The sequence below is a fragment of the Oncorhynchus nerka genome, linkage group LG12 (assembly GCF_034236695.1).
Source record: "Oncorhynchus nerka isolate Pitt River linkage group LG12, Oner_Uvic_2.0, whole genome shotgun sequence".
NCBI lineage: Eukaryota > Metazoa > Chordata > Actinopteri > Salmoniformes > Salmonidae > Oncorhynchus > Oncorhynchus nerka.
Genome location: NC_088407.1, coordinates 17443259 through 17457861, shown reverse-complemented (window position 1 = coordinate 17457861; position 14603 = coordinate 17443259). Strand labels below are relative to the sequence as shown.

The window sequence follows — 14603 nt, the reverse complement described above, 5'->3', positions numbered from 1 at the left end:
TGGCCAAGAATGTGTGATCAAATGTGTGTGACTGTGATGATCAGATGATGATCAAACAATGTATCTTGTCAAACTGCATGAGTGCAGTTGTACTGACGCTAATGATTTCTCAATGCAGTGTATATCATATGTTTCTCTCTTTCTACATCGCTCTATGAGTAGGCCTAAAACTGTTCCCTAAAACCGCAGAAGCTTACCGGTTCCTCTTTCCCTGTGGAATTGTAGAAACACCCAAAATTTCACTGATGATTTCTCAATACATATTTCAAATATTTGACAGTTTATCTTTCATCTCTTTCCCAATTGCTCAATCGGTAGGCCTAAAATGGTTCCTTAAACGCGCATCTTTTTGGTTTACCTTCAGGCCTGATTAACCTAAGTAGAATTGAAACAAATGTTCAACTAATTTGTTTGAGAAAGTGGTTCTGAAAGGGGAGTTTATATGTTGCATAAAAGCTATTTGTCTTTCATCCAAAATGTGTTTTGGGTTAGGCCTAATTCCTTTTACAGAGAACCCCTGGTCTGTTGCCCGTAGTAACAGAACAGTGCGTGACTACCAATGTTCCAGAGTGAGTTCCCATTCCCATGCTCATCTCTTCCCTCTTCAAAGGAAATGGAGTGGGCCGTCAAACCAGATTTCCATTGACAACCTAATAAGGAATGTACCAAATGAAGGGGGGCGAGGGGTGTGTGTGGGTGGGTGGGTGGTGGGTTCGATGGTGACAGCATGTCTGTTTGAGACAAGTGGTATTTTTAGTCTCATTATACAAACAAATATGACAATGACAGAGATTCAGTTTTGAAGTGTCCTACAAAAATAAATAATGATGACTATGATGTCAGGACAATGCTGTGAGCTGTGTTTTATTTGTGTTTGTGTGTAATTTCCCTACACTGGAAGTTCATTTGTTTGATGGGAAAAACAGTTGTGTTTACATCTACAACACACTCTCAACATGTCGTGTGTAACCAGGCAGTAAAGCGCATGAACACATGGGAACACGCAACAACAGCAACAACAATGACACTTCTTGTTTAAAAAGCAACAATAAAATCTTAACAGTCTATGACATCGTAGATTCAAACTTACTACAATGTCTTCTTTCGCATCACAAGTGTGTTGCCTCAAGCTCACCCTGAAGGTGAAGGAGAGTGGAAAGGAACTAGAATTCTGTGAGATCGTCCAGCATTCCTGAATCAAACTTGACCCGAACAAGTTTTCCTTTTGTTGTGTTTTGGCCTTAGGGCTTCTGGTGAAGTGGCGGTTCATTTGACTTTTCACACGTTTTAAACACACATAGCTGTTGCAGAACTGGAAAATGTCAAATCAAATCAAATTTCATTGGTCACATACACATGGTAAGCAGATGTTATTGCGAGTGTTATTGCGAGTGTAGCGAAAATGCTTATGTACAGTCCAAAATGTCAAAGCATACACACACACACGCACACACACACGCGCACACACACACACACACACACACACACATGCACGCACACACACACACGCACACACACACACACACACATGCACGCACGCACACACACGCACAGACACACACACACACACAAACAAACAAACAGGATTGTCCCCTTCGCTTTCTGTCCACAGTCCCTGGGACAATGACCTCATACCAGACCAGGGAGATATTTAGAAAATGGTAACCTCACTTCCACTGTTGTGTTTGTCTGTCTGTCTGTCTGACTGTCTGTTTGTCTGTTTGTTTCTCACAAACACACACATCTGTGAACGTGCAGACACTTTGTGAGTATGGGGTCATGGAATGCTGGCAGCTACAGAACCAAATTTGGAATTCTGATGTGTCAGATCTGTGTGTGTCATCCCTCAACAATGGAGAGAGAGGAGTTGGTGGGAGAGAGAGAGAGGGAGAGGGAGAGCGGTTGGTGGGAGAGAGAGGGAGAGCGGTTGGTGGGAAAGAGAGAGAGAGGTTGGTGGGAAAGAGGGAGAGAGAGAGAGAGGTTGATGGGAGAGAGAAAGGGAGAGAGGGAGAGAGAAATGTTGGTGGGCGAGAGAGGGAGAGAGAGAGGGGTTGGTGGGAGAGAGAGAGAAGGGTTGGTAGGAGAGAGAGAATGAGAGAGAGAGAGAGAGAGGGGGGGTTTGGCAGGGAGAGAGAGGGGAGATAGAGTTGGTGGGATAGAGAAAGGGGTTGGCAGGAGAGAAAGGAGAGAGAGAGAGATAGGGAGAGAGAGAGGGGTAGGCAGGGAGAGTGAGAGGGAAAGAGAGGAATAGAGAGGGGTTTGTAGAGAGAGAGAGGGAGGGAGAGAGAGGGATAGGTAGGGAGAGTGAGAGGGAAAGCGATAGGGAGAGACAGGGGTTTGTGGGAGAGAGAGAGAAGGGTTGGTAGGAGAGAGAGAATGAGAGAGAGAGGGGGTTTGGCAGGGAGAGAGGGAGATAGAGTTGGTGGGATAGAGAGAGGGGTTGGCAGGGAGAGAAAGTGAGAGAGAGAGAGGAAGAGAGAGATAGGGAGAGAGAGAGGGGTAGGCAGGGAGAGTGAGAGGGAAGAGAGGAATATAGAGGGGTTGGTAGAGAGAGAGGGAGGGAGAGAGGGAAGGTAGGGAGAGTGAGAGGGAAAGCGATAGGGAGAGACAGGGGTTTGTGGGAGAGAGAGGGGGGTAGGGAGAGTGAGGGAAAGAGATAGGGAGAGAGAGGGGCTTGTGGGAGAGACAATGAGAGAGAGAGAGAGGGGGTTGGCAGGGAGAGAGAGGTTGGCAGGGAAAGAGAGAATGGTAGGGAGGGAGAGTGAGAGTGAGAGAGCAAGAGAGATAGAGGGGGTTTGGGGGAGAGAGAATGAGAGAGAGAGAGGGGTTGGCAGCGAGAGAGAGGGGGTGGCAGGGTGAGAGAGAGGGTGAGAGAGAGGGAGAGGGGGGGTGGTATGGAGAAAGAGAGTGAGAGAGAGGGGTTGGTAGGGATAGAGGGAGAGAGAGGGGGGTTGGTAGGGAGAGAGAGAGAGACTGCAGATGGGAAACTAGTTGGTTCCATGGAAAACACTCCCCCAAACAACTAAAACATGATCAAATACACATCTTAGATTCAAATATTAAAGACTACCAGAACCCACTGGATTCTCCAATTACATTGAATAAACTACAGGACAAAATACAAACCCTCCAACCCAAAAAAGACTGTGGTGTTGATTGTATCCTTTTTATTTTATTTAACTAGGCAAGTATGTTAAGAACAAAATCTTATTTTCAATGACGGCCTAGGAACAGTGCTTTGTTCAGGGGTAGAACAACAGATTTTTACCTTGTCAGCTTGGGGATTTGATTTTGCAACCTTTCAGTTACTTGTCTAATGCTCTAACCACTAGGCTACCTGCCACCCTGGTAGCTACCTCCCATTACCTACCTGCCGCTTCATCCTCAATGAAATGATAAAATATACAGACCACAAATTCCAATTGGCTATACTTAAGCTATTGAGCATCATCCTTGGCTCTGGCATCTTCCCCAATATTTGGAACCAAGGACTGATCACCCCAATCCACAAAAGTGAAGACAAATTTGATCCCAATAACTACCGTGGGATATGCGTCAATAGCAACCTGCATTATCATTAACAGCAGACTAGTTCATTTCCTCAGTGAAAACAATGTACTGAGCAAATGTCACATTGGCTTTCTACCAAATTACAGTATGACAGACCACGTATTAACCCTGCACACCCTAATTGACAAACAAAACAAAATCAAAGTCTTCTCATACTTTGTTGATTTCAAAAAAGCCTCCGACTCAATTTGGCATGAGGGTCTGCTATACAAATTGATGGAAAGTGGTGTTGGGGGAAAAACATATGACATTATATAATCCATGTACACAAATAACAAATGTGCGGTTAACATTGACAAAAAAAAAAACATACATTTCTTTCCACAGGGCCGTGGGGTGAGACAGGGATGCAGCTTAAGCCCCACCCTCTTCAACACATTTATCAACAAATTGGCGAGGGCACTAGAACAGTCTGCAGCACCCAGCCTCACCCTACTAGAATCTGAAGTCAAACGTCTACTGTTTGCGGATGATCTGGTGCTTATGTCCTCAACCAAGGAAGGCCTATATCAGCACCTAGATCTTCTGCACAGATTCTGTCAGACCTGGGCCCTGACAGTAAGTCTCAGTAAGACAGAAATAATGGTGTTGCCAAGACCACAAATACAAATTCCATCTAGACACCGTTGCCCTAGAGCATACAAAAAACTATACATACCTCGGCCTAAACCTCAGCGCCACAGGTAACTTCCACAAAGATGTGAACGAGCAGAGAGACAAGGCAAGAAGGGCCTTCTATGCCATCAAAAGGAACATAAAATTTGACATACCAAGTAGGATCTGTCTAAAAATACTTGAATCAGTTATTGATACCATTATGGTTGTGAGGTCTGGGGTCCGCTCACCAAGCAAGAATTCGCAAAATGGGACAAACACCAAATTGTGACTCCGCATGCAGAATTCTGCAAAAATATCCTCCGTGTACAACGCAGAACACCAAATAATGCATGCAGAGCAGAATTAGGCCGATACCCGCTAATTATCAAAATCCAGAAAAGATAAGTTAAATTCTACAACCATCAAAAGGAGGCGATTCCCAAACCTTCCATAACAAAGCCATCACCTACAGAGAGATGAACCTGGAGAAGAGTCCCCAAAGCACGCTGGTCCTGGGGCTCTGTTCACAAACACAAACACACCCCACAGAGCCCCAGGACAGCAACACAATTAGACCCAAGCAAATCATGAGAAAACAAAAAGATAATTACTTGACACATTGGAAAGAATTAACAAAAATACAGAGCAAACTAGAATGCTATTTGGCCCTAAACAGAGAGTACACAGTGGCAGAATACCTGTCCACTGTGACTGACTATGTACAAACTCACTGAGCATAGCCTTGCTATTGAGAAAGGCCGCCGTAGGCAGACCTGGCTCTCAAGAGAAGACAAGCTATGTGCACACTGCCCTAAAAATGAGGTGGAAACTGAGCTGCACTTCCCAACCTCCTGCCAAATGTATGACCATATTAGAGACACGTATTTCCCCCAGATTACACAGATCCACAAAGGATGTGAAAACAAAATTTAATTTTAATTTTGATAAATATCTATTTGGTGAAATACCACAGTGTGCCATCACAGCAGCAAGAAAAGGTCAACCAGTGAAGAACAAACACCATTGTAAATACAACCCATATTTCCCTACTTGAACTATTTGCACATAATATGACATTTGTAATGTCTTTATTCTTTGGGAACGTTTGTGAATGTAATGTTTACTGTTCATTTTTATTGTTTATTTCACTTTTGTTAATTATCTACATATGTTTCCCATGCCAATAAAGCCCTTAAATTGAGAGACAGAGAGGGAGAGAGAGAGGGGTTGGCAGAGAGAGAAAGTGGGAGAGAGAGAGGGGTTGGCAGGGGGAGAGAGAGAGAGAGAGGGAAAGAGAGGGAAAGAGAAAGGGAGAGAAAGAGTTGTTGTCAGGGAAAGAGAGAGGGCAACAGCGAGGGGGGAGAGGGAGAGAGAGAGAGAGACAGAGAGAGAGAGAGAGAGAGAGAGAGGGGAGAGAGGGAGAGAGAGAGAGAGAGAGAGAGAGAGAGAGATGATGATGAATGAGTAGACACAGTACAAGGTGGAACAAGCAGAACATTTCAATGAGAGAGCTTCCTTTCTCAGTGGGTTTCCTTGGTGGAAACATGTATACAAAAATTAAAAAACAATAAAAACTCTCTCTCTCTGTCCGTCTCAGTTCCTCTCCTCTCATAAAACCACTATTTTAAGCCGTACACACGTTAATTCTCTTAAACATGAATAGTGAGCCTCATTGCTCTCAGTGAGGGCATGTCTAAAGATAACAATGGTTACATTGGTTTAGTAAGCATGAACTGGACATCGGCCAGTTGGTGAGTAGGGATTTTTTCTTCCCAGCAGCCCTTGCCAGACAGTGGGCACTCCCAACAGCATGACTGGACATACTCCTTCACTCTTTCTCCGAGTGCAAAAAGAAACATAAAGAGAGTGACAAAGAACATAAGTGAGTGTGTGTGTGTCAGAGAGAGAGAGTGTGTGTGTGTCAGAGAGAGAGAGAGAGAGAGAGAGTGTGTGTGTGTCAGAGAGAGAGAGAGTGTGTGTGTGTCAGAGAGAGAGAGAGAGAGTGTGTGTGCATTAGTGTGTGTCTATGTACTAATGTGTGTTTGTGTGTGTGTGTGTGTGTGTGTGTGTGTTGGTTTGCACATGTGTGTGTGCCACAGCCTCACTAAGGAGTGAGACCAGTCCAGACAGTTACGGATGATGACCTCATAGTCACTAATAACTTCCTCTCGGCGCGTGTCTACATGGGCGGGGCTTGGAGGGTAGAGGGAGTGGCCTAGGGGGAAGCATGTCGCTACGACTACGCTATAAAAACCAGTAGAACTCTCACTCAGACACTCACACTCAACCGGTGCTTCTCTTCTAACTGACAGGGAAAAGACTGACCCACTACTATTGCAGAGACTCTCAAGCAACTCTCAAGCAACTTCAAGATCATCTTCAACTAGTTCATCTTTCAACACTTCAACTTCAATTTAAGAGTGAGTTTGGATTATTCTATTCTTTAGAACAGGTTTTGGAATATACCCCTCATGCAAACTTCTTAGAAATGTAATTTGTTGTTATTATTATGTAACAAATCACTAAATGGAAACTTATATATTTACCTTCTGTCTGTCCGCGGGTGTCTATAAACTATCTCAGAGGTTGTAACAGTTTTATTTCCCTTCAAGCCAATCAGAAACGAGTATTCAACAATGCCATGGTATAAGAGTCAATATTTGAAGTCTATACTTCAGTAGACTGTTCTGTAGAAGTCCCGGGGCACAGCTATTGTCTGTTTTCCAGTGACTAGGTCAGTCACCACACAGTGAAAGGGCTTTTGACAGGACGAGAGGTGAGTCAAGTTGGACAAACAGAACCTGCAGACCATTATGTTTGAACTGGGGGAGCCTGAGTAGAGGAGTAGTAGACAACACTAGTGTAGGAACCGCAAGAAACACTTCTTGTACTGACCGTTCTGCACAAGCCATGGTCTTTGATGGGTTAGAGGGTTAGGGTTACTTAGGGTTGGGGTGCTTACCCCCCTCCCCTCTCCGCTCAGCAGCTCAACTTCATCCTATCTACTTTCTAACACACTTCTGTCTCTTTCTCTCTCACACATGCTCACATTCTGTCTGTCTGCCTCTCTTTCTCTCTCTCTCTCCGTCTCTCTCTCTTGCTCCCTCGCTCCCTTTCGCTCTCTCACTCTCTCTCTCCCCCCTTCTCTCTCTCACTCTCTCTCCCTCTCTCTCTCCCCCTCTGTCTGTCTCACACCCGCATGTTCAAGGCTAGCACCTGTGTCTTGTCTCTTGTTTTGTCTCACCCATGTCTGTCTGTACCCACAGCAATCCAATGCCAGGGTCACTGTGTCTCTGTGCCAAGGTCTGTTTTCCATTGAGAACCAGGGTCATATTAATTAGTGCACACCATAGCAATCCAACAGTAAAATGTACATTTTTTATTGGACAAGTCCTGGTATAGTCCCTCCCAGTCTTAGTCCGTTTCCTTCAGTTTGTGCCTCGTGAATATGACTGAATGTGAACTATTCTGATTTACTATCCTTCCTCCAGAAGTGTTGTAACATACCTCTGGTTGTACTAGTCTGGTGGAATGAGAAGTTAGCTCAACTACAAACAGATTTAGCTATAAACAAGCTGTGAAATGCTTTTTAAAAGGGTTCTGAATTCTAATAGCTAGCCAGCAGAAAGTGTGCCAACTGCAAGGTATTTTATGCTGACTCAAAAACTGACCTGGGTGTTTCAAGAAAACATATGGTATTAACATTTTTATACGTAACCCCTCGGGTAACACTCTTGTGTAGCTAAGAATCTGACATATTTTCAAATTTGATCTTTCTTCTTTGATCCTTCGATCATTTCACTAATTCTCCTCTCCTCTCCTCTCCTCTCCTCTCCTCTCCTCTCCTCTCCTCTCCTCTCCTCTCCTCTCCTCTCCTCTCCTCTCCTCTCCTCTCCTCTCCTCTCCTCTGCTCTCTTCTCCTCTCCTCCCTCCCCTCTCCTCTCCTCTCCTCCCCTCTCCTCTCCTAATTTCCCTTTATACAATATTGTTAGATCTCTGTCATTTCACTAATCGCTCTCTCCTCTCCTCCTTCTCTCCTTTGAATGCTTTACCTGTATATAATGTTGTTAGAGTCTAACCTTCTCCTCCCCCTCTCCTCCATGTCTCCCCAGGATGCTGTGCCTGTATGTGTGGTTCTTCCTCGGCCTGTCCGGAGCCGCCATCTCTAACCTGCAGGAGAAACAGACAGACTTTGGGATGCGGGTCTTCTCCCAGGTGGCCCAGAACTCCAAGGGGTCTAACCTGGCCTTCTCCCCCTACGGCGTGGCCACCATTCTGGCCATGGCTCAGCTGGGAGCTGGGGGCAACACCCTGAAGACCCTGAACGCCAAATTGGGTTTCTCACTACAAGGCAAGGAAGAATGGCTGCTGTGTGTCTGATAACACAGGGGACATTTACAAAGCGATACAGATGGTAGACTTTACCTTAACAATGAGGCCTTGACGATGACATAACCGTAGGCTGACATATTCATAACAAAAAGAGACTAGTGACGAGCAACATTCGACTCTGTGCTGGTACCCCTTGTATATAGCTCAGTTATCATTTATCTATTACTAGTTTTGTTATTGTTTTACTTTTCCATTATTTCTCTATTTTCTTTCTCTCTGCATTGTTAGGAAGGGCCAGTAAGTAAGCATTTCACTGTTAGTCCACGAAGCATGTGACGAATAAAATTAGATTTCATTCCTACTATCTCAACATCTCTCTATGCAATTGTGACTCATTCATTCTCTCCTCTCCTCTACCTCCTCCTCCTCTCTCTCTCCAGCCTTCTTTGTACCTTTAACCAGAAATTCAAATCAATTAATCAATCAATCCTTCTGTCCTCCTCCAGAGCGAGGGATGGCGCGTCAGCAGCGTCTTCTCCAGCGAGACATCTCCAGTGAGGAGGGAGTGGAGCTAGCCAGCGGCGTCATGGTGGAGAGAAAGATGGCTCTGGAGAAAGGCTTCAGAAGGGGGCTGGGGAAAGCCTTCCAGGCCTCCCCTCACCAGCTGGACTTCTCCAGGCCAGACCAGGCCCTGGACATCATCAACGCCTGGGTCTCTGACCACACTGCAGGTGAGATACAGTAGTACACAGATGACACAAAGTGGAGGATAGTTTAGTATTCATCAGAATGATGATAGAATGGAATGGAACAGAATAAAATAGAATGGAACCGAACAGAATGGAATATACTTTATTAGTCAATTTTACCATGGCATCAAACATTTGTGTCAGTACTGACCCCACTGTCTCAACAAACCCCCATACCTCTCTCTTCTCTTTCCATCCAGGTACCATCCCTTCATTCCTGTCTTCCGGTGCTCTGACCGATGAGACCCGTATGGTCCTGCTGAACGCCCTTCACTTCCAGGGGCTATGGAAGGTTCCCTTTGACCCCAAGATGACAGAGGAGAGGCTATTCCACTGTGCCAACGGCAGCTCCGTGCCCGTACCCATGATGAGGCTCACACACCGCTTCAAATACGGTGGGTAGCACGTCGGCACTGTAAACACTTTAGAGTTTCCCTTTTAATCCAGCCTTTTTGTGTGTAAACACTCGTGTTACTTTAAGAAGACCTCACTCACAGGACATGAGATCTGTGCGCGTAACTCACATCTCCCATTGACTCCCTTTTACAGTTAAGACTCTTAGGGAATGTACTCTTTAACAGTCATTCCTACAAGTCAGCCCCAAGCCAGCAGCTACAGTGTTTAAACCAATCATGACTGCTACCTCCACCAATCAAAACAAAACTATTCCAACCTCCATCTGTCCTCTCCTCCTCTACAGGTGAGTTTATGACCCCCGACGGCGTGGACTACGACGTCATCGAGGTTCCGTACGAAGGCGAGTCCCTGAGCATGCTGCTGGTCTCCCCCTTCGAGCCCGAGATGCCAGTGAGCTCCCTCAGTAGCGAGCTGACCACCCAGCGGCTGCAGCAGTGGAGACAGGAGATGAGGAGCGTTAAACGTCAACTGGTCCTGCCTAGGTTCACCCTGGACTCTGAGGTGGAACTGAAGTCTATTCTAATCCAGATGGGGTTGGGGGATATGTTCAACCTGGCCAAGGCAGACTTCACACGCATCACCAGTGAGTACTTTACCATACTATTCATCAGTTAGCGCTTGGTGTCTGAAACGGCACTCTGTTTACTACACAGTGCACTATTATGACCCGACTCAGGGCCTATGGAATAGGATGGGCTCCGTTCCAATATCCACACTAGCCTTCCACTTCTGTATAATCAGTGTTCAACAAATATACTGTATGTTTTCTTAATCTTTTTAGACAAAAGAATATAACCTCCCTCCCTCTCTTTCTCTCGCTCTCTTTCAGCTGAGCAGCCTCTGTGTGTGTCCAAGGTTCTGCAGAAAGTCAAGATTGAGGTGAACGAGGAGGGAACCAAGGGATCAGCTGCCACAGGTAAAGGATCCATAGACTACATGTTGATGACAGACTCAATTCAGTATTTATTATATGGAGCACAGGCGGCTGGTGGCGCCTTAATTGGGGAGGACGGGCTCATAGTAATGGCTGGAACAGAATGGATGGAATGGTATCCAACGATGGTATACAATGCCATTCCATTCAGTCCATTCCAGCCATGATTATGAGCCGTCCTCCCCTCAGCAGCCTCCTGTGATATGGATGTATGCTATGGTAATTCATAAGCAATTGATGCTAACTTTACAATAATAAATAATAGAGAGTTGTGTTTTGACTGCATTGCCTATCATAGAGAGGCACGAAAAGATGAATTGATGATAGTATCTGAGTTGCGTTTTGACTGCATCGTCTCCTCTCCTGTCTTTGCCTCTTTCCAGCTGCCATCCTGTTCTCTCGTATGGCTGTAGAGGAGATCACAATGAATAGACCTTTCCTCTTCCTCATCCATCACAAGTCCACAGGTGAGTTTCCCCTACTATACCTACATCAGTGGAGGCTGCTAAGGAGAAGACGGCTCATAATAATGGCTGGAATGGAGCAAATGGAATGGCATAAAACACATGCAAACCACGTGTTTGATATATCTGATGCCATTCCGCTGATTCCACTCCAGTCATTACCACTAGCCCGTCCTTCCCAAATAAGGTGCCACCAGCCTCCTGTTGCTACATCACCATCTATGTAAAAAAATATATATATATGTTAGTCTTGGTTATCCACTGTCTCCACTCACCATAAGTCTAGCTAGCTGTGCCCTCTTTATACAAGTGCATACACGTTCGAGTAAATTCATATACTGCATGATCTTGTTGGAATTATCTTTGTCCCTCTGACACATTGGCATACTTCCTAACTTGTTCTTTCTCTAATATAAAATATATTTGTTTTCCCATCCCAGGTGCTGTTCTGTTCATGGGTCAAGTCAACCAACCCCAGCAACACTAGTGACCAATAGGAACCCTTGAAACACAGACTCGATCACAATGACCATGGACACTCCTATCATTCCATTGGCAGGGATACCTGTCAATCAACTTGCTACTGAAACCGACCATGAAAAGTTACATCTATGACCTTGACATTAACTACAAGTTAATTACACATATCCACCTTACCGAAAGGGGAAAATGCATATATTTTGATAAGTGAAAGTTTATATATCTGTTATTTGTTCTTATGGGATATATTTTTTTAATTGTAATGTGAGCAATTGGTATGGTTGAAAAAGAAATTGATATGAAGGGAAAATGATTGAATGGGAAAAAATATGTATGAATTTTATTTGTATTGTTCTGTATTGCTCTGCTTGTTCCAACAAGTTGTATTTTTAAAGTATTTATATATTTATTAAAATGACAACTTAAAAAAAAACTAATGTGTTGACGCTTACAATTTCAAATGTTTGCATATTAGTGTCAACCTCCTGTCCATAACATGAACTTGTGACTTAGAAAATCAATTATTTAATTGGAGTAGTTGGATCCAGAAATATTGGTTTTAATTCAGATTCTGAATACAATAAAATAGGCCCCACAGTGTGACATAAGCTGTGTGCAGCCTGCATGTTGTGGTTGCACTAAATGTAGGCAACAGAGCAGGCCTAAATGTAATATTGCCTGCAATATGTAGAGCCTCTGATAAAACCGCCAATTTAACTTGTGTATAAATCTATAAAAATCTCTCTTTGACTAAATGAACACATTTTGGCCATCATTTCGTAAGAACTCAATTTCCATGGAAACCACATCATCAACTGTCTTGTTTGTCATGGCAACACCACCCGAACATACTGAACTTGTGCAAGAGACACTCCATGCCCCTGATCCTCCCAAGAATACTCATCATGCACAACAAATCAGATTACAAAATATAGGCTACCCATGAACGCAAATGAAAGCACGTGATGTCTACAGTTAGTTTTACTAAGGTAATAGCTTGAAATAGGCCTAGATCTAGCGTGTTGAGACAGGGACTAATAGTTATTATACCCAAACCAAAGAACTCTTTACCTGGACAATTGGAGACCAGTCAAGTTATTGGCAACTGACTTCAAATGACTAGCCCATGTCTATGCCAATAAGCTGAAACAAGACCTTGATGATAAGATCAGTGAAACTCAATCAGCCTTAAAGGAAGGAGTATTCATAACCATGTACAATTGGTTTTAAATATTTTAGATTACAGTGAATTCATAGAAGATGATGGCTTCATATGTTTTTTTTAAAGACTTTTGCCACTTTAAAACAAATTTTTATTTCGAACTCTCTACTTTTGAGTTCGGGGAGAATTTCTGTAAAGTGATAAGGAATGATGTAGAATGATACGAGCATTTCAGTGGTTATGAGTAATGGCACATCCCCAACTTTTCTCAATCGCTAGAGGAATTAGACAGGGTTGTCCAATCTCCCCTCTTATTTAAGCCACAGATTTACTAGCTGTATTTCTTAACAATTCGTATCATTTAAAAGGGATCTGCATTTTTTTGGTAAAGATATAAATATCAGTCAGTTTGCAGAAGATACCACCCTTTCCTAAAGGATAGGGCTGTTATTCCCTTGGCTATTGACAGAATCAAGATATTGTCCATGGCCTCTGGGTTGACTCTCAACCTTAACAAATGTGATCTCATGCCAATTCATTGCTGTGAGTCCATCAACATTTCCACCATACCTAATAAAAAGTTAAATATTTCGGTATTGTCATCACCAAAAACCTTTCAGATGGAGAATTGTTGAACATCGGTAACAGAATTAATTCCACGAGAGTCTCATTAAGTCAGTGGCTGCAACGTGATATCTGTAAAGTGGGGCGACACAGGGGATCCCAAGAGCAGACTCAGAGGAAACAGGGATGAATGGACCAAAATATTTGTTAGAGAGATATGGAGTGCAGATCCAGGGAAGCTCAGATGAGTTGCAGATAAACCAGATGTGGAGACTGAGGTTGGAGTTAGCTGAGTAGAACAGGGTGAACAGGTCCTGAGGGGAATCCAAGGTAGTGGTGGTGAGTCAAATCCAGAGCAGGGTAGTTGGGTGGTGAGATGTGGAACAGGAGACAGAGTAGTAAACTGCAATGAGAGGATAAACAGTGTCAGGCAGGGATACAGGCACAGCAGCATAACAGGATCTTGCATAATCATAAATTGCTAGAATCATGAACTGACTGAGCAGAGATTACAATCTGGCAGAGTAGAAGTGGCAGGACTGAGTATTTGTAGAGCTCTTGATTATGGAACGAGTTGCAGCTGGTAGGGATCTGCACTGACTCCAGCACACCTGTCTCCAACCACACAATCACACAGAGAGGGAGAGGGAGAGAGAGAGAGAGTGTACAGGGGGAGTAACTGCAGGTCAAGAAGACACCGGATGAACACCAGAGGGTGTAGCAGGAGCAGATGTGACAATATCTACATTTTGGGTTGTAATTCTTTTGTCCAAGACTGATGGTTTTTCTAGAATCATTTACCCAAATCAGTCCCTTTGTATTTATTCTAATAACATTTAAAAAAGTAAATTCTGTTATACTTAGATTTGTTTGGAGGAATAAAAAGCATTCTATTCGGAAATCTCAATTAGTGAAAAACTATGATTGTGGAGGTTTACAGGCTATTGATTTTGAGTCATTAGTGGGTGCTTTTAGAATTCATTGTTGAAATTACGTCTGTCTAATCCTGCTGCTGTGCGGTATCATATCCCTAACAGTCTGTTTAATTAACTTGGTGGACTTGAAATGAAATGTGATTTTGACCCTCCATAATTACCTGTGAAATTGTCTAAGTTTCATCAGTAAATTGGATTTTTCTGCACAATTTTTCCCCTCATAAAACATTGATTTGGAATAATAGAGTTATTAAAATGATCAGGAAATCCATTTTCAAAGGCCTTTGGTTTGACAAGGGTATTAATTGTGTGCGTGTGTGTGGTGGGGGCGGTTCGCCTGGTGTTTTAGTATTTTATTTGTTCATTGTATTCACAGGATTGTCCCTGTATAGATGTGTA

The 14603-nt window shown here is 43.7% G+C and overlaps 1 protein-coding gene across 1 annotated transcript; it reads left to right on the top strand.

The window, feature by feature from the left end:
* The first annotated feature begins 6426 nt into the window (after window positions 1–6426).
* On the top strand, window positions 6427–12302 carry LOC115137888 (plasminogen activator inhibitor 1-like). The gene is made up of 8 exons (XM_029674171.2): window positions 6427–6587; window positions 8280–8518; window positions 9006–9230; window positions 9449–9643; window positions 9949–10248; window positions 10495–10581; window positions 10983–11066; window positions 11504–12302. Exons 2-8 carry the CDS (start codon window positions 8281–8283, stop codon window positions 11548–11550), a joined length of 1176 nt encoding a protein of 391 aa, XP_029530031.2. The 5' UTR covers window positions 6427–6587; window position 8280; the 3' UTR covers window positions 11551–12302.
* The last annotated feature ends 2301 nt before the right edge of the window (window positions 12303–14603 follow it).